Genomic DNA, 25504 nt, shown 5'->3' with positions numbered 1-25504 from the left:
AACAGGAAGTCATGTTCATGGCATACCCTGCGCATGAGAAAGCGGGCGGAAAAGGAGAGCAGTGGCAAAAATGAATCCAATGGGCCACGTAAATCCAAGGATATTCTGGGCAACAAAGTCTCTGTTAAAGTGAGTAAGGCCATCCAAAGCTGTGGGCCACTCTCCTGCTTCCCATCCTCCTCACCCCCTCTGCCATCCTCTCTCAGGAGAGGTGGGGGGTGACGTGTTTTGATTTTTGTTTATATCTATAATTTTTTTGTAGTTCCCATGCTAACAGGATTTTGCATGCAAAATAAAATGCAGCCTTTGTGTTGGTGGGTTTTTGTTTGTGTGTGTTTTTTGTTTTTCCTGTCATCGGAACTGCAAGTAAGTATTTCTCATTTATATAAAATATTGATAAGATTAAATACATGTGCACAATGGATGAAATGCAAAATGTGGGCGGGAGTGGGTTTTGGTTTTTTCTGCTCACTTTACCCTGGCTAAACTTGGAGCTCCATCATACCAGATAGTGAGGCAACAGCCTGTGTGAAAGCTACTGAGTGAAATCCTGGCACCACTGAAATCCATAGGAGTTTTGCCACTCACTCCAATATGGCCAGGATTTCATCTTCTGTCTTAAGCTAATGGGGTTTTCAACTTTGGGGTCACAGCCAAGTGTTTGGGGGAGTGTCCTCCCCCACTCCCTTGTCCCATATTAAGAGGGGGGACCAGCCTAGATCCTGGTGTGTATGGGGGTGGGGAATGGTAGGAGAATGTATTTTAGTATGGGAAAGATGAACTAATGGCTTAAGATCAATCTTCTGCTATGGTTCCATGACTATTTTCCAATTCAGAGCACAAATACCTGTAAAAGATGATAAAGGAGCCTCCTCAGCACCTATATGGGGCTTGTTTCTCCCAACAAGGACAAGCAAATTCTCATAGTAAAATGTTATGCAACAAACAAAACCCAGGTTTGCACAGAGATAAAATGGCTACAGAAGATGTAAGGTAGCAAAGAATCCAGACCCAAAGTAGCTGATATAACTTGGTAGACAAACTCTTCATTCTATTGCGTCCTTTGCTATTTTTTATTACCTAGACAACTGTCGCAAGATGGTTACCTCTCCATTTGCAAAAGCATGTTGCTACCTATGCTGACTTTCTGTTTTTTAAAGCATTTCCTTTACCAGTACACATTTCCATGCTGCTAGCAAGTCTGCTGCTGCTCACACAGTCTAACCAATCTGTTCTAACCTTTCTCTTCTTTCTTCCTCTTCATGCTGCCAAACAAGGAGACCAACAGCTCCGAGGAATCAGAGTGTGATGACCTTGACCCCAATACTAGCATGGAGGTAGAAACAACCATTGTGATATTTTTTTTCCAGAGAATATGTACCATTCTTTTGGGGATTTTTTAAATGCTTGTGTCCATACACTACATGGATATACACTTACACTGAATTTAACGTACACAAACTGCCAGCTCTGTTTCGTTGAGAACCTACTTGGAGTTTGGGCAAATGTTGGGAGGAAAAGGACGTGGTAAGCCATGTGAGACTACTGGCCTGGAGGCTTATTTGGTTTCTCTTGAAGATGCCTCTGATTTAGATTTCCTCAGGTGAGACCTCTCTGACTGAAAGGGTCAGACACAATTGTCGATAAGTGCTGCTCTATTTCCATTTTATACTACTCAATGGTGGGTTTTAGGTTGAACTGCTCTAGCTTGGCCATAGTGATTTCTAACACTAGCCTATGCTATTGTACTGACAGACTAGATTGATACTTAAGTATTGTTTTTAAGTGCTGGAGCAACATTTAAAAGTTAAGATTAAATTTGGTCTTTCTTGCAGCAAGTAGGCTTTTTTTAAACAGGAAGCTACAGTTGCGTGGAAGTCTAAATGGTGCACGTCTGTTAGACGGCAGTGCTAAAACTAACTGCACTAAACTGGCCTTTATTTCAGGGAAGACTTAGGTTGATAAGCAGACCTCATTTGATGTCCTTACACTAGTTTTATTCTAATGTAACTCCATTAACTTGAGTGGCAATATCCCTGATGCACACCCATGTCAGAGGAAAATCAACCCGGAGTTTAAGAACTCTAGACCTTAAGATATAGCTGTTGCTGTCATACAGATGAACAGCCCCAACGTATCAAGAACTATACAAACCTTCCAGGAGACTGTCCCTGCCCCCAAAGAGTTTACAGTCAAAATAGACAAGACCAGGTAAGGAGGCAGACATGTGATTTGCCCAGTATGTGGCAGCATGTCGCTGGGAAAGCCAGGATTAGAACTCCAATATCTGGCCTCCAATCAAGTATATTTTCCATTAGGCCATTCTGTTCCTTTTGTATGAAGGAAAAGGTAAGAATCTGAGAGAAATTGAGACCGGTCTGGTCAAATCTGTCCCCTCACCTGACCAGGAACTCTATTTTCATTAAAGTGGCTTCATCAAACAGATACTTATTGGAGGAATGTAGCCTAAAGAAAATCTTTACTTGTATGGTTTCAAAAGTAGTCTAAAGCTATACAGTAGTTATCATTCAGGTTAAATTGCACTTTAATAGTATGTGTTTTACATTTTAAGAGCTGTACAAACATTACCTATCACAGATGCTGTGAGGGTTAGTTTAGGGGCAAGAAAAAACACACAACACTAACTGTTGACAAGACAAGTATGGATTTCAGCTGTATACCAAACTGCTGAGGAGGTGGGTGGACAAGCAGGTTGGCAGGAAACTAAGCAGGCTTCAGAGGTAACCCTGCCTGTGTTTCATCAGAACTTCAGTGAAATTGGACTATTTCCACGAAATGGTTCAACCTGCTAACGTAATACACTCTGGGAAGGTAAAGTTCTTAACAGGCCCAGAGAAAGGACAGGAGATGGTGATGGGGCTCACTAAGCCCAGGTGCTACCCAGTGGCCAGGTGGGGCATGACAGGGCCTCTTCTCTCCTGGCTTCCCTGTTTACAGCTGCCCAGATCCTGTAATGATCTGGCCTTTCTGTGTCAGCCTTCCAGCTAGGTCACGCATTTTGTGTCTGCCCCTTTTGGGCTTGTAAAGTCCACCAGTGAGCATAGCCCTCTAGGTCTACCCCTGGGTTGAGGTCTCAGGGTCTTCTCATTCAGGTTTCAGGGTTTTTTCTTCTATAGACTCCCCATGTAAGGGGTTCCAAAGGCAGAAGTGGACCCCTGAGGAGTTAAAGGAACCTGCTCCCCCCCCCCCTCCACTGGGTTCTAATCCAGGGCTCAGTGTAGGTAGCTATGTCATGCACTGCCAAAGTGCTATACAGCTCCTCCCTAGATCACTGTTCCAACAAGTAAAGTGAAGATCTCAAATCTTCAACTCCCAATCCTCTTCCCTTTTGAGTTTAGCCACACTACAGTCAAGCCTCAGGAGCTCAGAATGTAGGCCTGTTGACCTCTGTGGTCTGCTACCTGAGCTGGCTTGCTCCCCTTTTGACCGCCTGCTTCAAGCCAGGCACACTTTGCAGGTGTGGCAGCATGGGACTGCCTGGGCCCAGAGCAGCTGCTTAACCCCTTCCTTTACTGTTGTTTGTTTGCCTTGTCACATACCTTCCCCCATCAAAACAGGGCCCAGGGTACTGTCCTCAACAAATGGTTCTTGACCCTCTTCACGGGGAAGGAGGAGAATATGCATTTTGCTGGGCTGCTCCACCTTTGGTGGAATACCTCAAAGTTGTATGGTTGTAGCACTCTTGGAGGATTGGTGTCTTTCATGGAGCTTGATCAGTCACTTAAATAAATGTTCCCTTAGATACTATTTTTGGAGGCAGCCATAGCCCACTTCACAGCCAAGCCTCCTTCCAATGACTGAATAAATTTCTTCCTGGGGGAAACCTCTTTTGACTTTTATGCAGAGGACTGGGCATTCTTCTCTGCCTAACTGCTCAGACTCCTGCTTCTGAAGCGTCTGCTGGCATGATTAAGGGTTTTGAAAAATCCAGGTTAAGGAGTACCATTCTTAGTAGAGGTGATCTGTTGCATCACAGACTTCTGACCAGATAATCTTTTGGGGACAACTGTCCTTGATAAGGTCCATGAGCGGGGGCTGCAATTAGGGTGAATTCTAAAACAAATTGCTTATAATACCCTACCAATCCCAAGAAGCATTGCACCTGCTTCATGTTGTCTGGAGCAGGGCATTAAGGCTTGTATCTTTGTGACTAACGGCTGCAATTGGCCTGTCCCTACAGTATAGCCCAGATACATGACCTCTTATTTCCCCATCTTGCATTTAGCCAGGTTCACCGTGAGTCCTACATCTTTGAGGGCCTGCAGCATGGCAGTGACCTGTCATATGGCGTTGCCCCAGTTCTGCCAATAGATGATATTGAGGTGCTGCTGTGTACTGTCCATGTGGTCGAAGTACTTGGTCCATAAAGTACTTGTTCAAATGTCACTGCTACCCCATGGAGGCCAAATAGTGTGGTGTGGAACTGGTAAAGGCTGAACAGAGTGGTAAAGGCTGTCTCCCTCCTTCCCCCCCCCCCACCTCCCCAGAACATAGGTGTCAAAGGGCTCTACCAATACCCTTTTGTCAAATCCAGGGTGGTGATATATTTAGCTGTTATGAGGCATTCCAGTAGCTTGTCCATCCTGGGCATTTGGTATGCATCAAATTTTGATATTGCATTAACCTTTCTAAAGTTAATATAGAAGCATATCGTGCCATCTGGTTTTGGTACCAGCACAATGGCACTTCTCCACTCATGTCTAATATTGCTTGTAATTCCTTCTGACAGCTTCTCATATTTTTCCAAGAAAGGGGTCTCTTGTATCTGTTCTTATTCAGTAGTTGTGTAGTGGTAGGTCAAGTGGATTTGTCCAGGTAGAGCTGAAAATACAGAGGATAAAGACTCAACTAAATGTTATATCAGGGCTTTTGCTCAGGTTGGAGATCTTCTTAAAGGTCAAAGGTCAGTATCTGGGTGAATTGTTCTACTAAGACTAGCTCCGCCACCTTTCTTGGGCTGTAGCCAGTACCAACAGTGGTCCCTTAACTTCTGGGATACCACCTGGGGCAGGGCCACCCTGTGGATAAATTTCTTTGCAAAAGTGATGCTGATATTTGGATATTGCATACAACCTAATACAAAATGGCAGCCTTGACTCGCAAATAATCCTGTGTGGCCACTGAGTTGAGTCCCCTGTAGGCAGCTTGAGATGGATCCCTTAAATTATGGGGCCAGCAAAATGGCCCGGTGTGAGAGGCAGCTGTCACCACTCATTCAAACGTAACTAGAAAAACCTGGTAGTCTTCCTCTGGTCTCATTGTTGAGTTTCACTGGGATCGTGGGGAGTGAAGATGAGCTTGGGGTTCCTGGGAGGGAATTAGTCCTCAGAGGCCACAACAATGTGAGCATCCAATGTCTGTTAGACAAGGTACTGCTGTTGCCCCTGTTGCTGTGCAGCCAGTTCTCTTCCAAGCTGCTGCTGTTGTAACTGGAGGGCTGCTTGTTGCTGCTTGCTAGGCAGCCATCTGTTGCAACAGCTGGTGTTGTCATTCCCGTCGTTGCATAGCCTGCTCCTGCCGGTTATGTCAGCCATTTGAACAGTTTCTCCACGTCCATCTTTCCAGTAGCCCCACCTGGCATTGTCTACCCAAATGCTTTTAGCAAAGTTGGGATGAGTGGCCTGCACTGTCCACCAACAATGAAAGGGCTCACTTACCACAGATACCCCCAGTGGGCTGGTGGGGTGTGGCAGATCCTCTTCTCTCCTGGTGGCCCTGCTGACAACTGCTGATACCACAGTGATCTGGCCTTTCTGTGAATCAGCCGTCCACTCAGGTCATGCCTTTCAGGGTATATGATGTCCAACAAGGGGGTAGCCCTCTGGGTTAGGTAAGGGTCGCTGGGTCTTCCCCTGGATTGAGATCTTGTCCTTCAGGGCCTTCTGTCCCCTAGACTCCCCATATCAGGGGTCCACTTCTTCCTTTGGCACCCTTTAGGGGTTGGTAGGGGAACATGGCCCCACCCTTCCTACAGGGTTCGAATCAAGGCCCCAGTGTAGATAGCTACATCCTGCGCTGCCAAAGTGCTATACTCCTGCCTCCCTGCATCAGTTCCTACCATCCCCTCTGTTCCCATAAGTAAAGTGAAGACGACATCACCTTAAGTAGAAATAAGATTCTCAGACCTTCTACACCTCCCAAGTCTCCCATTGCCTTTTGAGTTGGGTCACACTGCAGTCAGGGCTCAGGCCTCAAAGCTCCTTCCCAGGAGCTCAGAATGTAGGTCAGCTCCTCTGCAGACTGCTAAACTGGCCTGCTCCCCTTCTGAGTTCCTCCTCCAAGCCAGGCATGCTTTGCTGGTATGGTGGGGTGGGGCTGTGGAGGCAGAGTAGCTATTAAAGAAGGGGTTACTGGTGTGGGGTTTGTATGCCCTGTCACAAGGACCATACCCTTCCTGCCACACAAGGTGTTCTCCCTTAGCTCAAGTAATGTCTGGGTGTCTAGAGGAGAGAGCCTAAGGTTCTACTCCAGGGGTGGGCAAACTTCTTGGGCTGAGGGCCACATCTGGATGGGGAAATTGTATGCAGGGCCAGGGTGTGAGAGGCAGTGCGGTGTGTGGGAGGGGGGCGGTGTGCAGGAAGGGGCTCGGCAAGGGATTGGGGCAGGGAAGGGGGTTGGGGTGTAGGAGGGGGCTCAGGGCAGGGAGTTAGGGTACAGGAGGGGTGCACAGTGCAGGCAGGGGGCTTAGGGCAGGGAGTTGGGGGATGGGGTGCAGGAGGGGTTCGGTCTCCGGGGTGTCAGCAGCATGCACCAGGGCAGGCGCCCTGGCCCTGGCCCTGGCCCTGCGCTGCTTCCAGAAGTGCTGCAGCCCCTGAGGGGAGGGGAGGGCGGCGGGGTCTGTGTGTGCTCCCCCGAAGTTCCCATTGGCCGCAATTCCCCATTCCCAGCCAATGGGGGTTGTGGAGGGCGGTGCCTGGAGGCAAGGGCCCGGGAGCCACAGGGACATTGGGCCAGCCGCTGCTGAAAGCGGCAAGGGGCCTGTGGTGCCCTGGGGGACAATCCTATGGGTCAGATCCGGCCCATGGGCCATAGTTTGCAGACCTGTGTTCTACTCCCTGCTCTGGGGGGCAGGTGGTGGTTATACAGTAAATTGTCTGTCTGCAACATGTGACTTGGTTGCACCTGGAGGCCCAATCCCCTGTACTTCCCAGCTTGCCATTAATTTCCTGTAGCTAAAAATACTATTACTCGCTCTCTAATTCACAAAGGTCTCATTAGCCTGTAATAAATTCAGATCTATGCAAGAGCAAAACTGTTTGGTGCTGAGCCAGGCCCTTAAAATACCATCTCACAAAAACAACCTAGGAGAAGCAGAGCAAGGACAACCGGCTCTAGGTTGCCAGTAGGGTTGCCAACCCTCCAGGATTGTCCTGGAGTCTCCAGGAATGAAAGATTAATCTTTAATTAAAGATCGTGTGATTGAAACCTCCAGGAATAGTCCAACCAAGATTGGCAATCTTAGCTGCCAGTAAATTAAACACTGCTATATGGCAATACAAACCAGAATATAAAGGTTTTCTTAAATCCACTCTTTCCCTGAGACTAGTTTCTAGATCATGGGTATAGGGAAGAGGGGGTGCATGAAGTCTCTTGTCCATAGGATTGCCTTGCTTCTTGTATAGCCGTCTTCTTCCTCCACCATCCTGGCCGCTAAACCCTAATATGGAGGGACCATCTCAGTGTGAGAGTCTCAATCTCCAAGCTCATTCATGTCTTGGTCTCATCTGTCACCAAGGCTCCCAAGTGGGAGAATTGTTTTGGTGGAGTGGACACCTGAGACAATGAGAGGACAGAGTCCAATAAATCCTTCTGAGTTGCTTACCAAACCACTGCCCATTTGGGCCAGACTCACCCCAGTGCCATCGAGAGGAAAAGGCCCATCTAATCTCCTTGTGAAGAGAGATGTTTAGGAAATGAAAAGGCAGTCCTCTTGCGACCTGATTGGTTTTCTTCTTCTTTTGTGGAAACTCCACTGACAATGCTACTGCAGCCATCGTTCTGAAAATGTAGGGTAGCTATAGTGTTGCACTGCTCAGAAGAGCTACACTCGGGGCTAAGAAAAGTACGTAAGCAGGACCACAAGAGCTTTTTATAACTCATCTCAAACCCTATGCAAGACTGCTTGGGTGCAGGAGGGGAATGGGATCACTAATTGGTTCTCATTTAGACTTGGCAGAAATACAGCCATATCCTCTCTTCTCTTGTTACCATTTCTAGAAGCTGGGGGATTTCACTCGGCCAGAGAGACATGATCTAGACACCTCAGAAAGTATTTGCATAACTAAGATGAGCCTTAGCATCTCTGCTTTTGTTCAGATTTTTATAGTACACCTCACTAACTGTTAGCAAAGTAAATAGTTTCTCTGACGACAAGATGGCCGGGAAGCATGAACACAGAGTTAGGAATCAGGAAGTCACAAATTCTAAACCTGGCTCTGCTAGTGTGTGGCCTTTCAAATAAAAATCTTACACATAGGAATGCTGGTAAGAGGCCGATCTTTATAGCAGTGGTTGGTTTAGAGTTAGTGGGGCTGCGAGCAGCTTCATTTTTGGTCCCCCTCCCTGTTGGGACCCAGCCAAGAAAAAGAACATTCTCTCATTTCCCCTGAGTTTTCTTTTTTTTTTTTTTTTTTTTCTTTCTCCTCCTACTATACTATAAGTAATAGGAAGTAAATGAAAATAAAGTGAGGTACCTTGATTGGGGCAGGGGGTTGGAGTGCAGGGGTTGGGCTCTGGTAGGGACTTGGGGTGCTAGGTGCAGGCTGTGGGCTGGGGCACGGGGTTAGGATGTGGGAGGGGTCAGGGGGACGGCACTTACCCTGGGCACGTGGCTCCCAAAGCGACCAGCACACCCCTCTGGTAACAGCTCCTAGGCGGGGGTGTCTGCGCACTGTTGTGTGCAAGCACCGCCCCCACAGCTCCCATTGGACACAGTTCCAGACCAATGGGAGCTGCGGAGTTGGCGCTCAGGGTGGGAGCAATGCAGAGACCTTCCCCCCCCCCCCCCCCCCAGGGACATGCTGCTCGCTTACAGGAGCGGCATGGAGGAAGGGAGGCAGCACAGGCAGGGAGCCGCCTTAGCCCTGCTGCGCTGCTGCTGGTATGTGTCTGCACACCCCTTGGGGGGGGGGGAAAGGGAGGGGGCACTGGGTCTCTGTGCGCTGCTTCGGGTGGGGGCAGCACGCGGACCCACATGCCAGCAGCCAGCCACTTCCAGGAGCAGCGTGGGGCCATGGAATGCAGGCAGCCTGCCTGTCTGAGCCCTGCTTTGCCACCGGCCGGGACTCCGGGGCAGGTTGTCAGGTGAGATTTGTCCTGCATTTTGGGGGGGGCCCTGTCTATGGGGGCCCTCTGCCACCGCACTGTTTATTTCATGGTGTAAATGCCTCTGGTTTAGTGTGGCTCCAGTCATTTGATTAGGGTTACACGTGATCCATATCACTGCAGGGAAGGAGTCAGTGGCTACTATTATAACCTTGGGCGAGTCACTTCATCTCTCTGCACCATCTGTCAAATGCTGATAGTGGTCCACCTTTCTGTGAGGATTGTGAATTAGTAGAATTGCTGTGCCAGGCTTGGCACTTGGAAAGCAATATGTAAAATCCTTTTGAGCAATTTTGAAATATTGTTGCCTTGAACTCCCAGCACAGGAGGATTGAGTCATTCACAGCACCTGTCCAGCCACTTTAGCAGTGTTAGCCAGATCTTATGTGGCTTTCAATTTTCAAGTCTGTTAACAGAGGCAAAGTTTAAAAAACTAACAACAAAAACAAAAAAACCGGGAGCATTGGAAGCATTTGCTTTTGTGTGGGCTAGTGGGGAAATTTGCATAGACTTTGCAACTAATATATATGTATTATGAGAGCAAATTTAGGGCACACAAGGTTTGAGATTAACCCTTTAAATATCTCTAGCTTCATTATTCTGTTCCCTTTGATCTAAACAGTGATACGCTGACCCTGTAGAACTCCTTACCCATAATATTAACATTGCTCATTTAACAATACTTTGAATAGGAAGTGTATTCTGTGATGTTGTATACTCTTCCCCCTCTAGTTCCCCATTGTGGAACAACTGTAGACACTTGGTATTATTGTTTCATCAAATAAGAGCTGTGCGTGTTCACCTGTTAGCAATGTGATGGGAGAATGTAACCTACCATTAGGAAAGGGATATATCCCTTTGTCCGCATGCCTATTCATTGCACACCAATGGGCAGACACACACCCCTTGAGACTGATGGTTTCCTTTGAATCGTATGGACGCTATTCACATCCAACACTTGTGCTTTGAACAATAGGGGAAAGAACATGACTGACAAGTCTTTATAGTTTTCATGGACAGTCCTTGAAAACTGTCATTTAAGTTAACAAAGCAAATCCTTGTCATGCTCCTTCCCATTGTCAAACGAATGTACCTCCTCAAGTCAGAAGGCCTGATCTAAAGCTACATTTTGTTGGGTCCTGGCAATAAGACCATCAAGTTGGGTAGATACTGCATGCAGTGATGGATGCCCTAGGAAAAAGTCAAAGATTTCCTGTGGCTTCTTGAGTAGTTAGAGCCTATGAGTCCAGCCCCTCTACCCAGGGGATAATGTCTAGGGATCTTGGTTCAATTGCCCAAGCATCTTTCAGGTCAGCTTTTTTTTTAAATCAGACATTCACTGTGACCGTGCCAGTTTTGCTATGATGGTGTCTTCAATCTTTTAATACTGTGTCAGTGCTTTTCTTCATAACAAGTGACAGCCTTTTGGGAGATTTTTGAAAGTGTCATAAGGAAACATTAGCTCTGCTTTGATCAGAGGAGTTCTGGTTTTGCTGTGGATTAATTTTTTTGTTTTTTGTTTTCTCCCCCCCCCCCCCCCCCCCAAAAGCTAGTAATGATTATGAAGGAATCCTACTTAAATCTTTTGCTTTTCCAAGGATCATGAATACATTTTTCTTAAATTAAAAATAAAGAAACAAGAAACATGTTGACACTGGATTCTGCAACCCTCATTTGCAAATTATAGTGTTTGTTTTTCTTTTTAATCTGTTGGACAAGGAAGAGAACAGTGAATAGTTTGCAAACACTGGCCTGCCTGTCCTAGAGTAAAACTTGCCCTCTACTGTTGAAATGAAGAATGACTCCTATTATGAAGGCTTTTACATTCTGACTTTGTAATCAGTTTGAAAAAGATGACTGGCAAAGTTCATTACTATAGTACTGGAATGTTGGGTTGTACGGATTTGAGCTTCTGATTGACCCTTCTGCACAGTAGTTATGTGAGTGCTGCATGAGATCCTATAGCCATCCTCCTAGGAGAGCTTTACAGTTCACAGTACATAATGAAGTGTTCTTCAGGAGGGGAATCAAATCCTTGAATAAATGGACAAGCCACCTGAAAGCTGTTGAGCTTTCTGGAAAAGAAATGAGGCATTTTGACTTTCTTTCACACCAGCAAACTACAAAGAAGCGTACAGGGCTTGTGCAGACAAAAAATATAAGCACTTGCTAGGATCTCAGGATGTTCAAAGGCACGTTGCAGAGAATGGACTGCCTTACTGCTGCAAATATGCCAGCTACTGTGCAAAGTATTCATACCGCAGGCAGCCTTGTACCTTAACCTGATTTTAGTTGCAAAACAGGTGAATAACTGTTGTCCAATATCTTATTAGGTGCTGTCATAGGCTTTTGTAATGCTTGGCTAAAGGGAGAGATGTCACTGGAGTTGGGAGTGGGAGTTTGGCAGCTTATATCCAGGATAATTAAGAAGCCTGGTCAGTCCCATCGTCTAAAGACGCTTGCTTGCATAAGCACTGACATTTTTGGCCCTGTGCTCATTATCAGAGCTCCTGGAGAAAAATGAGAAGAGTTGACTGCATATTCATCTCATTCATTTTGTTCAATTTGGAAAATTCCAGTGAGGATTCAGAGTGTAGGGTGTAGACAGCGCGTGTAAGGGTATGTAATAGTTCACTAATGGCAGCAGGTGCAGCTTCTGTCACCCTTTAGTCTCGTTAGACCTCGCGGCAGCATTCTCCATACTAGGTCATGATATTCACTGAATCAGTTTCAGGCGGGTGTTATGGAAAGTTTAAAAAAAAAAAAAAAAAAAAAAAAAAAATCAAGACTAGCATGCCATTCCCTGACCATCTCAGGAAGCCAATAAACTCTTGTCAAATTGTTTCCTTTGCTTGCTGTGTCCCTTGGGGGCCACTTTTCTTTGCTAGCTACATGCGCCTACATAGTTTAATTATAAGGAAATGTAATCTGCCCTTCTATCAATTTTTATAGTTTCCTGTTCCACCTGAATCCTATTTCAGTTTCTACTTTGCTCACTGGTTTATCGGGCATTTGGCAATGGATGCATGACCACTTTATGTGGCTGAATTGAAACAAAACAGAAACCCAGTTTATTGGCCATCAGTCATTGCTAAGAGATGCTTCCACCCTAATAATTCTGTTCAATAACATTCTAATCTGTAAATACAGTTTACATAGTTTGTGTGTCAAACCACCCTCAGCCTGGTTATGTATATGAGGTCCACTATTAATGCTTCTCTTTGTCATTTATGAAACTGTGCTAGGCTCAGCAGAACAGAGTGTTGGATAAATGCTCTGGTCATCTTAATATCACGTTGCCAGTCTGATTTTTAGGAGCCCCACTGACACTGTATTTAGGATGCAGATTAAAATGTAAGCAGCTTGGATCTTTATGGGCATTCACCTGGCTGAGTATCTTACTCCTATTTTCACATCTTTGCTTAGTTTCCTACTTAAATTACATAGACTCTAACTAGATCTTTTTTCTGCTGTTGGTCTCTTAGCTGAGGTACCCCAGCCATTCCCGTCGGAGGGGAGTGGCAGGTAAAGTAGATATTAGTACTGGCAGTGTTTACATTTAAACTCCTGCAAGCATGGCCCTAAGGCTTTGCCAAGATGAAGCAATGTACAGTGAAGGGTTCCTGGCCACATCTCCATAAATCTTCAGACTAGAGCCCCAACTCCCTGGCCTTGCCCCTGGGATCAGGGCCAGCTTTAGGCCAATTCGGCTGAAGTGGTCCCCGCGCCTAAGAGGGCCCCGCAGCTGTCCACTCCGCCCCCAGCTCACTTCCCCCTCCTCTCCTCTCCTCCCCTCCCCTCCCCTGAATGCTCCGCCCCCTGTTCCTCCCCCTCCCCTGCTTCCCTACGGCCCCGGCCGAGCACCTCCAGCCCAGGCCCCCGGTGGCTCCGGCTCGGGCAGCTCCGGCCCGGGCGGGGCTTGCCACCGGCAAGCCCCGCCCCCAGGAATCGGGCCCCACTCTTGCTAAGGCCGGCCCTGCCTGGGATGAGCCTGTTCTGCTAACCGACAGAAGTGTGTGTGTGTGTGTGTGTGTGTGTATAGCTTCCCTCTGCCTTCACAGCCTTCTATCGCTTTCTCGCACAAGGTAAAGGGATATATATTGACTAGAACAGGGTTCAAAAAAGAACTAGATAAGTTCATGGAGGATAGGTCCATCAATGGCTATTGGCCACTATGGGCAGGAATGGTGCCCCTAGCTTCTGTTTGCCAGAAGCTGGGAATGGGCACCAGGGAATGGATCACTTGATGACGACCTGTTCTGTTCATTCCCTGTGGGGCACCTGGCATTGCCCATTGTCAGAGGACAGGATATTGACACAGATGGACCTTTGATCTGACCCACTATGGCCGTTCTTATGATAGCATTATACCCCTAGAGCTGTACATAGTCTCCCTAAGATTCACACAGAAGGGGACTGTGGTCAGTTGTCTTTGCGCTGCCATTCCCCTCCTCTTGGGGAACCCAGGGCGGGTGCTCTTGGAGGGCTGCATGCTGGGAAGGGGGTAGAGACTAACTGGGATGGCAGCAGAGGCATGCAGCACAGAGTAGGGCTGGGCAGGGGTCTGCACATCATCTTCCCCCTCAATTCACAGATAACCTGTGAAAATGAACAGCCTGCAACTGGCTGTGTTCTCTCTCAAGTAACCCCCCCCCCCCCCTTTCCAACCACACAGCTTTTGGCCCCCCGGACAGTCCTGCCCATGGGCAGCCATGGAGCGATGCTGCCAGACATAGGCGCTGACTTTTATTTTTTCAGGCGGGTACTTGAGGCCCTGCCTTCACTCCACCTGCTCCAGCCCCACCCCCTGCCCTTTGCTTGCTCCTCTCCACCTCCTCCCCCAACACCTGCTTACCTGGTGCTGGCTCTTCTCCTCCTCCTCCCGCGCCCCCCCCCCCGCAGTGCCTCCTGCCAGCCAACAAACAGCTGATCGGCAGCCAGACAGCTCCAGGGCCCCGCCCAACAGCTGTGGGTGCTGAGCACCTCCTGGTTTGTTTGTTTTTCTGTGGGTGCTTGAGCCCAGGAACACCCTGGGAGTTGCTGACTATGCTTTCAGGCACAGGGACTTGCAACAGAGGCACAGGTCTCAGTGTAGCTGGCCTTGTTTCTCCAACAGGTCCTCTAAAATCCAAAGGGTAATGGGGATTGGGGCATACTCGTCCTTGTGATAGGTTGGCATCTGGGGCCTCTACAAGGGAATCCTTAAAGATGTTTCCTCCCCGGACCTTGCACCTGTTGGTCATTCCATGTATGGGGATGGTCCTCTATTCTGGTTAATCAGCAATCTGATAGATGGGTGTGAGGGATGCTATATAAATACCTTTGTATTGTTACACTGATAGATTTGCACTACATCAACATGGCAGCTCCAGGGACATTTTGGCTCAGAACTTAGCTTTCGAGCATGTTTCGAGCAGCGGCACCGGAGGCAGCAAACAGGGCGGCTAACAGGGGAGTTTGAGAGGGAGTTTGCAGGGGGAGGTAACGGGGGAGGCAGGAGGGCGCGGTGTGGAGTGTGCTCAGAGTCCACAGGTGCTGTGGGCAGAGATTGCAGCAGCCATGACCCAAGCAGCAGCAGCAGAGAGAATGCAGATGGCTGCATGTGGAAGCTGTGGTATGTATATGGTCCTAGCAGGGGAGCTGGAACACAGGTATGTGTGTATGAAGTGTTGCCTGATAGTGTTACTGGAGGAAAAGATTAAGGGGCTGGAGATGCAGGTAGATACCCTGGTGGAGTTTAGGCGGGGGTTTGAGCAGCTGATGGAGGACAGGCAAGGGGGGGCTGAAGGAGATTGCCCTGTGGTGCAGGTAGAGGCAGAGGTAGAGGATGGTGAGAGGGGAATGGAAGGGGGAGAACATGGGAGGTGGAAGCATGTGACTGTGAGAAGCAGGCCAAGGAAAAGGAGGGCTAGTGAGGGGGAAATAGAACTCAGGAATAGGTTCAAGTGTTTGGATAGCGAGGTGGAGGGGCAGCAGGTGGCGACTGAAGGTGGGAGGGTGAGGAAGAAGAGAAGAGCAGCTAGTCCAAGAGAGAGAGGGGAGGAGTTGATGGAGACAGCACCAATTCTGGGCCCCGGGAGGATTCAGGGATGCATAAGGGGGAGCATAAGGGAAGATAGGAACAGGCACAGGTCAGGACTAGAGGGATCAGCGACTAGATTACTAGATCGCACTGTTGCCAGGCGACGGCAGGTGTATGTAATTGGAGACTCTTTACTGAGGAGATTGGACAGGCCTGTAACCAGGGCAGACCCGGAGAACAGGAGGGTGTGCTGTCTACCGGGCGCAAAGATACGCGATGTGGACCTGCGGTTGAAAAGGATCCTAAAAGGAGCAGGTAAGAACCCCTTGATAATCCTTCATGTAGGAACGAATGACACGGCTAGGTTCTCGTTAGAGAGAATCAAGGGAGATTATGCCAGGCTGGGGAAGACGCTCAAGGAGATAGAGGCTCAGATTATCTTTAGTGGGATTCTGCCCGTTCCAAGGGAAGGGCAGCAAAGGGCTGATAGGATTGTGAGAATAAATAGTTGGCTAAGGGAGTGGTGCTATAAGGAGGGCTTTGGGATGTATGGCCACTGGGAGGCTTTCGGGGACAGACACCTGTTCTCGCGGGATGGGCTTCACCTGAGTAGGGAAGGAAATAGACTTCTGGGAGGGAGGCTGGCTCATCTTATCAAAAGAGCTTTAAACTAGGAAGTTTGGGGAGATGGTTGGGAGATGCACAGTTAATCTCCACGCCAGATTCCAGTCTGGAAAAGGTGAGTAAAATGAGAGGAGACATAGCCGGGGAGATGAGATTGGACATAGGAAGGACAGGGGGGACGGACGCAAGGAGGCCCGCAACATATAGTGCTACTAATGGGAGACAGGCTAAACGACATACATTAGGGTGTCTATACACCAATGCCAGAAGCCTAGGTAATAAAATGGAGGAATTGGAGCTCTTGGTCCAAGAGCTGAAACCAGATATCATAGGAATAACAGAAACATGGTGGAATGGCAGTCACGACTGGAACACAGGTATGGAGGGGTACGCGCTGTTTAGGAAAGACCGGAACAAAGGTAAAGGTGGGGGGGTGGCATTGTATGTCAATAGTGAAATAAGCTGTAAAGAAATAATAGTTGATGGATTAGATAACAGAGTCCGTCTGGGCAATACTCACACTGGGTAATAGGACTACTAGAGCCTCTCCGGGGATAGTGCTTGGGGTGTGCTATAGACCGCCGGAATCGACCCAGGATATGGATAAGGAACTATTTAATGTGTTTAGAGAAGTAATTACTAATAGAAACTGTGTAATTATGGGGGACTTTAACTTCCCGGATATAGATTGGGGAACAAACGCTAGTAGCAATAATAGGGCTCAGATGTTCCTAGATGTGCTTGCTGATCAATTCCTCCATCAAGTGGTAGCTGAACAGACAAGGGGGGAGGCCATTTTAGATTTGATTCTGGTAAGTAGTGAGGACCTCGTTGAGGAAGTGGTAGTAGGGGACAATTTGGGCTCCAGTGATCATGAGCTAATTCGGTTTAAAATACATGGAAGGAGTAACAGAATTAAGTCAAAGACTAGGGTTTATAATTTTAAAAAGGCCAATTTTAACAAATTAAGGGGACTGGTAAGGGAAGTGGATTGGGCAAACGTATTAATGGATCTAAAGGCAGAAGAAGCCTGGGATTACTTCAAGTTAAAGATGCATGAGCTGTCGGAGGCCTGTATTCCAAAAAGGGGAAAAAGATTACTAAGCAAGAGATTTAGACCGAGCTGGTTGAGCGACCGACTCAAAGGGGCGATCAGAAAAAAACAGCCTACAAAGAGTGGAAGAGGGGAGGGATCAGTAAGGAAATGTACCTAAGTGAAGTCAGAGAATGTAGAGATAGTGAGAAAGGCCAAAGGCCGTGTAGAGTTGGACCTAGCGAGGGGAATTAAAAGCAATAGTAAGAGGTTTTACAGCCACATAAATAGGAAAAAAGCAAAGAAAGAAGTGGGACCACTGAAGACTATTGCCGGAGAGGAGATTAAAGACAATCTAGGCATGGCGCAATATCTCAATGAATATTTTGCATCAGTGTTTAATGAGGCCAATGAAGGTATTAGGGATACTAGCACCACTACAGAGGGGCATTCAGGATGGGGGATTACCGTATCCGAGGTAGAAACGAAACTTGAACACCTTAATGGGGCTAAGTCGGGAGGACCGGACGATCTTCATCCGAGAATATTGAAGGAATTGGCGCGGGAAATAGCAGGCCCATTAGCGATAATATTTAATGAATCTGTAAACTCGGGGGTGGTCCCGTTAGACTGGAGAATAGCTAATGTGGTTCCTATTTTCAAGAAAGGGAAAAAAAGTGATCCGGGTAACATCTGTAGTGTGCAAGGTGTTGGAGAAAATTCTGAAAGAGAAACTAGTTGAGGACCTGGAGGTTAGTGGCAATTGTGATAAATTACAACATGGTTTTACGAAGGGCAGATCGTGCCAAACGAATCTGATCTCCTTCTTTGAGAGAGTAACGGATTTATTAGATAAGGGAAATGCGGTGGACCTAATATACCTGGATTTCAGTAAAGCGTTTGATACTGTACCCCATGAGGAATTATTGGTTAAACTGAAAAACATGGGGATCGATATGAAAATCCAGAGGTGGATAAGGAATTGGTTAATGGGGAGAATGCAGCGGGTCGTATTAAAGGGTGAACTGTCAGGTTGGAGGGAGGTTACTAGTGGAGTGCCTCAAGGTTCGGTTTTGGGACCCATTTTATTTAATCTATTTATAACTGACCTCGGAACCGATTGCAGGAGTGGGCTGATAAAGTTTGCGGATGATACGAAGGTGGGAGGCGTTGTAAATTCGGAGGAGGACAGGGATATCCTGCAGGGAGACTTGAATGAGCTTGTGAATTGGAGTATCAGAAATAGGATGAAATTTAATAGTGAAAAGTGCAAGGTGATGCATTTGGGGATGACTAATAACCATTTTAGATACAAGATGGGGACGCATTGGTTAGAAGTAACGGAAGAGGAGAAGGACCTAGGGGTCCTTGTAGACCGCAGGATGACTATGAGTCGACAATGTGACGTGGCGGTGAAAAAAGCCAATGCTGTCTTGGGATGCATTAGGCGAGGTATATCTAGTAGGGATAAGGAGGTGCTGCTTCCGTTGTACAAGGCGCTGGTGAGACCTCATTTGGAGTATTGTGTGCAGTTCTGGTCTCCCATGTTTAAAAAAGATGAACTCAAACTGGAACGGGTGCAGAGAAGGGCCACTAGGATGATCAGAGGAATGGAAAACCTGTCGTATGAAAGGAGACTAGAGGAGCTTGGGCTGTTTAGTCTGACAAAGCGAAGGCTGAGGGGGGATATGATTGCTATCTTTAAATATATTAGAGGGATTAATACAAGGGAGGGAGAAGAATTATTCCAGCTTAGTACTAATGTGGACACGAGAACGAATGGATATAAACTGGCCGTGGGGAAGTTCAGGCTTGAAATTAGACGTAGGTTTCTGACCGTCAGAGGGGTGAAATATTGGAACGGCCTTCCGAGGGAAACGGTGGGGGCGACGGACCTGTCTGGTTTTAAGATTAAGTTAGATAAGTTTATGGAGGGAATGGTTTAATGGTAAAACATAGTAGTCAAGGAAAACCAAGAAATGGTAGGTAAATAGTATAATGGCTAACAGGGGTCAGGCTGGAGACTCTTGTCTATATGCTCGGGGTCTTACTGATCGTCATATTTGGGGTCGGGAAGGAATTTTCCTCCAGGGCAGATTGGCTGAGCCTCTGGAGGTTTTTTGCCTTCCTCCGCAGCATGGGGCAGGGATCTCTAGCAGGAGGGTCTCTGCCGATTGAAGTCACTAAAAACAGGATTGGGGACTTCAACAGCAGAGTCCAGGGAAGGGGTAGGGACGGTTTTATGGCCTGCAGCATGCAGGGGGTCAGACCAGATGATCATAATGGTCCCTTCTGACCTCAAAGTCTATGAGTCTGAGTTGTGGTGGGGCTAGTCAAGCTGTGCACTGCCATTTCACCAGCCTGTGTGAGTCCAGCTCTCAATTACTGATTTTACTCTTCTCAGGGTGCAGAGTTCATGGGAAATACTTCCCAGAGACCCTTTCTTCTCTGTATGCTAGAGTTTGTATTTTGCCATCATCTTCTTGTTGTCAGCGGAGGGAGCAAACTTCAGAATGGCAGTTGCCCTAGTTTCTCATCTCTCTCTGCGCATGCTGGAAATAAATGGATTATCTGATACGCTGACTAAAAGAAGCCAGGAGGGATTAACTGAGTCCTAAACCATAACACTTCCTTTAGGTTTGTCACATGACTTCAACGTTGAAGGATCTTCTTAAGTTCAAGGAACCTGTGGCCCTGTTCAGTCTACAGCTAGAAACCCTGGAGCAGAGCAGAGCTGGCTAATGTTAAAAGGGCAGGTGTGGGGATGTATATGGAGTTGGGAGTTTGTATAGTCTATGGAAAGGTAGGGAATTTTAAATCCTCAAAATAGAGCAGACCATATTTACCCTATTAGGGAGGATTATAGAAGTGAATTAAAACAGTTTAAGAGCCCTCCTGTCTTTTGTGCAAGCCATTGTCTCAGAGACTTTCAGGGAAACATGACAAGCTTCCTGATCAGGCAGAATACCTAACATACAGGGATAAAACCGTTTGAAAAGATTCACATAAGCTTGCCCAAAGCTAACAGGGCAGATTAAGAATATAAGAATGGCCATACTGGGTCAGGCCAAGGGTCCATCCAGCCCAGTATTCTGTCTTCTGACAGTGACCAATGCCAGATGTCCCAGAGGGAGTGAACCTAACAGGTAATGATCAAGTGATCTCTCTCCTGCCATCCATCTCCACCCTCTGACAAACAGGGGCTAGGGACACCATTCCAGCACAAATAATTCAATGTCATCTTATATCAGCAGAGGATCTGGCCCAAGATGTTTTATGTACCGCTGCTATAATGACAAAAAGTTATAAGTCTGTTTGGTGGCTTGAAGAAAACACTTGATTCCACAGAAGTTGGGTTAGCTTACAGTATGTCTACACTGCAATCGTGGGTCTGATTGCAGTTCATGCACATAGCTCAGGTTCTGAAGTAGTGATGCCACGGCAGCCCGGACTTCAGCGAGAGCTAGCTGCCCAAATAATTATTAAGGGGGCCAGGCCGGCTTGCACAGGCCGTGCTGAAGCCTGTGCTGCCACAAGGTTTTCTAGCTCAGATATGTCTACACAAGTTGCAATCTCGCACCCCGATTGCAGTGTAGACATATTCTGTCATGCACAGATAGGAACTGATTAAATTCTAATCACCACCTGCTGCCCACACACAAGCTGGGAATATAAATCTTTTTGGAAATAGAGACAGCAAAGTGCAGGGAATGGGGATCTGGATGGTGAGTTGGGGGATCCAGATTCTATATCAGGTTTTGTCACGGACTCATTCTTTGCATCTGAGCAAGTAGTTTAACCTTCCTATGCCTCCACTTCCCTGCTTTGTACAAAAAGGATAGTGATATTCCCTCTCCTTTTGTAAGACATTAGAGAGTGAAGTATATTATGATTTATTAACTGACATACTGAAACCAGTAGCTGAATCACATGGGGAACACTTTGAATTAAGGATTTATTTGCAAAAGTGTGTGGTTTTTTTTTGTTTTGTTTTGTTTTTTTTTTTGGTCTAATATCACATTTTTCTAAATTGCAGTCATCTAATAACTTACACATAAAGGATACGAATTTCAAAAGGCCAATTTTTCAAGAGAGACGTAGGCAGTCTTAGGTTAAGTCTTATTGAAAGACAATAGAAATTTTATCTATAGACTCATTCAACATTATCTAACTATTGTAATTTTCTTTCTGGGTACTAAAATATAAAATACTTTGTAAGGCCATTATTGCAAATGCATCATGTCTCACAAGTTATTAAAGAAGGTAGCATTATTTATTAATAGATATTTTTATTACAGTCATTGCTTTTATATCTGAGACCTCTTAAATGTTTCATTAATAGATACTGCTATTACATCTAGGAACTCAATGTGACGTGTTTACAGCAGTTCATTCTCTTGCTCCCCAATCCAATAAAGGCAGAAATCCTTTTAATATAAAAGGCACTTTAATGGGTGAGTGCAGGGCGGATGTGCAGGTTTAAAGTTCTGGAGCGGGGGGGTATGGAGTTCACTTACACATTGATTCTAACTTCAGTTCTGAGGTCGTGTATATTGGTTAAGCTAAAAAGTCCAGAATGCTGGGCCTTAGTGCAAATCAGTTAATGCCCAGACCTGCATATTTGATAGATATTCATTTCTCATTTACATAAACATCAGTAAGTGTCCGCAATGTCCAGCTCCTAGTGTCTTACCATGAAACTTACTCCAATTCCTTTTCAGTTTCCTATTACTAAGAGAAGCACTTAATCACAAGGGCAGGTCTCACCTCCTCTGCCCCTGTGTCAGAGCAGGAGACAGAGTGTGTGTATGTGTGTGAGAGAGAATGAACTAGCATGTATGTGAATTAATGATGATCCAGGAATCGGTATTAATCCACTCAGTAACTAGCTGCATAACATACGACTCCAGAGAGGAAACCCCTGATGATTAGCTGCATTCTAACTTTCCCCGTCTCTGCCTGTACAGAACCTAAAATGCAGAGTTAGGGCCAAATCTGAAGATCTTGGTTCCTTTGGTCTTTGGATCAGGCCCTTCAGGTGGTAGGATGGCTGGCTGGCAGTAATGTGGAAAGGGATCATCTGGCATAATCATCCTTTCTTCTGGGTTGCCTCCCTTCAGCCTGGTGTGCGGTTATTGAGCACATGCTTAGGATCCTGGGTTCTTTGCAGGGGCATTCTTCAATACTTGTCCTAAGATGTGCTTCTGCTCTGAACAGCTACTTTTAAAATGGCCCCATTGTCTCAGTGATTTTCTGATCAAATCTTCTCTGTTCACAAGCAGAGATGCTTGGTTTCCTTCCCCCTCCCCCTCCCCAGCTGAAATGCCTGCAAACTCCACCTAGGATGAGAAAGTCAAGCCGGATTCTATACTGTCTCATGCATTGTTGCCCGTACTAAAGGTTCCCTTTGCCATGTTATGCATCTGTGGGTTTGCACACATGTAACTCAGACCTTGTCTACACTAACGTTGTAAGTTACATTAGTTAAGTTATGTAAATTACGTAACTTAAGTTGACATAACTTACATCAACTTGCAGCAGTGTCTACACCGTGCTCTGTTGACACGAGACGCTCTCCCATCGACGTAGTTTCCGCCTCTCTTTGAGGTGGAGTACTGAAGTCAACGGGAGAGTGTTCTCCCATCGACTTATCATGTCTTCACCAGACCCACTAAATCAACGCCGCTGCATCAATCACAGCGGCATCAATTTAGCGCTGTAGTGAAGACTAGTCCTCAATTAACAATGCAGGTGATGATACGCAAGAAGGAATAGAATCCGAGCTCCCGCACCCAGGCCAGGAGGGAAGAAACTCTATAGTCTGGTCACTAAAGTCAGCAGATCTGTCGAGGGAGAAAGGAGCCATAGTTATTTTTCAGAGAGGAACTGCTCCTCAGACATTTCCTACAGGAACATTCGGAATGTTTCCTTCGCTTTTCTGTCTATTTCTTTCTTAACTGTGTGAAGACAAAGCACTTGAATTTAAATGAGCAGCTGTCCACATCTGATTCCAATTACATGTTTAGAGTGTTCATGTCATCCACTAATGGTCATTACTGTCAGAAGGGATGACAAAGTTCTCCAATATCTTGGGGAGATTAATAATTTTTATGCAGAATATATTTGAGATCCATTATTATACACAGATTCTTTCACATTAAAGTCAATACTAGGTTTGGAAAAACAATCCTAAAAGACTTCTTGGATGAAGAAAATGGTTTAATTCTTTATAAGCTTCCGAGAACAAAAAGATGGGATCTCCATTATTCCCAGAATGTCAGGGTGTCAAGAAGATGTCCCCTATGTACAGAATTCTAGTTGGTTAGGTGCATTATTAGGAAATGTATTGGGGGCTTTGTTCCCAAGTGTCAATTACTGACCATTTCATGAATACTACATGTACAGTACTGGCCTGTATGGATCAATGATCTCCTCCACTATGATACATCTTGGATTTCTATCAGATCTACCATGAAAGACCAAATTCTGGCCAATGCTAGGAAGTCAGGTAACCCACATCCCAAATGGAAATATATATGCAGCAAAACTTGTGTCGGTATGTGTCCCTATTTTGCCTGAGGCCGGGCCTGAGCCTGGTCCCCTCCTGCATTCTCCTTTTGCTAAGAAAAGAAGATAATGCATGAAGAGCTCTGACGTATAAGAGCATGCTCTGGTCAGCTGCAGGAGTGGGTGTATATGTACCTGGAGGCCATCTCCATTTCCCTCTTACCACTTGCAGTTACACCTTTCCATGGTGAAAATTGAAGGGGGCCTGACGAGTGCTGTCTTTTACATCTTCTGGAGGAGGCACAGGCACACAACCAACTTCTCTCATGTGTCTCTGCTGCAACCTGAAGGTTTGCTGGCGTGCATGGATAAGCATTAGCAGCAGAATTTAGCCCAAAGGTTGAAACCTTCCAGTGCTATATGCATGTTCTAGCACTTTTCTCATTCTGTGCTATTTGTAAGCCAAAAAATGTTGAATTAACCGTTTAAAAGCGAAGAGATTACCTTTAAACATTACTGCTTCTGTTCTTGAGGCCTGAATGGTCCCAGGATAGCAATGGATAGACTCCATCAGCATCACTACGCTTTGCATCAGACCTTCAATGCACTGATATCTCCCACACTGGCACCTAGATAAATGCATGAAAAGATGTTTAAGTAGTGACACGGGATATTGGTGTGTACATGGTGCTGGTACAGTGTTTTATAGGCCTGAATGTGGCTCACGAAGCAACAGAGAGTTAATGAACCTACCCTAAACAAGTGCCAATAAAATCTTCTTACCACTCTTCACCATCATGTATTTTGTTTATTCCAAACTATAGAGAGACGTTGTGTTAGATGTAGCATTGTAAAAATGTATTGGTATTGATTTTGTATCCCTCCACCTTTAAAATGTAAGGTCAAGTTGCTTCAATTCCCATGTGTGGGTCACTGAATGATAAATCATTTCTAATTGTGACTGCATTCCATCATTATACAAAAGAGCTCACAAATGGCATGACTAGGTGCAAATAATTTAGAAAGTAGAGATTCCCAGAGATCCAGTGAGATAAGGCAAGATTTTATAGCCATGACAGGCCACGAGATATTAGACCTTAATGCTGTCATTGGACTGGAATCTGTCAGCCTTGGGGCTTGAACTATTGTAATAGAGAGTGAGGGCAAAGAAGTAAGTATTTTTGTGACATGTTTTCCCCCCACCCTTTTTACTGAAGCGTTTCAGAGGTTAAAAGGGGTCTCAACAGAGATGGGTTAGTGGGCAGAGTGCAGGTGAGATAGTCAAAGGTACATGATAAAAGCATTTGATCACATGGTGGAACAATATATCACGTGGTTGCAGAAAGAAAGGAATTAATAGCATGAGCATCATCACCACGTATGTGATAAAAATAGACAGAAACTATAGTCTACAGCCTTCAGAGAGTCAGATTATTGCTTGTTGCCTGTGCTGCAATTAACACTGAAAAGGGGTATGCTTTATCAAATTTTTAAAAACTGATACTTTAATTTGCCTTTTTAACTATGCACTATCTATTTAGAACTCACTTATAGATGCTTGCTGGGATGTTGGTTGTTAGAGATTCCTCTCGTGCTTTCTGATCAGGCTCGCTCTCTCTCTCTCTCTCTCTCTCTGAATTTCATGTCCATTTCTTCACTTTACCTTGCAGAAGAGAAGTGCCGCTGCTTTATTGTCCAAAAAAATGAAATGTTTCTATTTCTTCTATTTTTTCAGATAATGAACCCAAATTTCATCCAAGAAGGTGAGTGAAAGACAGCTGCGCACTGCAATGTTTTCCTGCCACACCAGCTACCAGGATCAACCCATGTGAAACAGAACTTCACAGGGTTTGATCATAGTGACTCGCACTAGGGCAGGTCCCGCACTGGCACGCTGCCTGAGTAATCTTGGCTAGATTCCAGGGTAATCAACGTGAGGAGGAGTCCTTCTGGCCCTAGTGCCTCCCGCCAAC

General features: G+C 46.1%; 1 protein-coding gene across 1 annotated transcript in view; it reads left to right on the top strand.

Annotated features, from left to right (window-relative positions):
• KALRN (kalirin RhoGEF kinase) overlaps nt 1-25504 on the top strand; it is a 732870-nt gene that overhangs the window by 679525 nt on the left and 27841 nt on the right. Inside the window, exons 17-19 of the mRNA XM_054043358.1 lie at nt 6-129; nt 1278-1337; nt 25267-25294. Coding sequence (XP_053899333.1) covers nt 6-129; nt 1278-1337; nt 25267-25294 — 212 coding nt within the window. The remainder of the gene's footprint in view (nt 1-5; nt 130-1277; nt 1338-25266; nt 25295-25504) is intronic.

This window comes from Malaclemys terrapin, chromosome 11 (genome assembly GCF_027887155.1).
Source record: "Malaclemys terrapin pileata isolate rMalTer1 chromosome 11, rMalTer1.hap1, whole genome shotgun sequence".
Lineage (NCBI taxonomy): Eukaryota > Metazoa > Chordata > Testudines > Emydidae > Malaclemys > Malaclemys terrapin.
The sequence above is the reverse complement of the archived record's forward strand: the minus strand, read 5'-3'. Positions and strand labels throughout refer to the sequence as shown.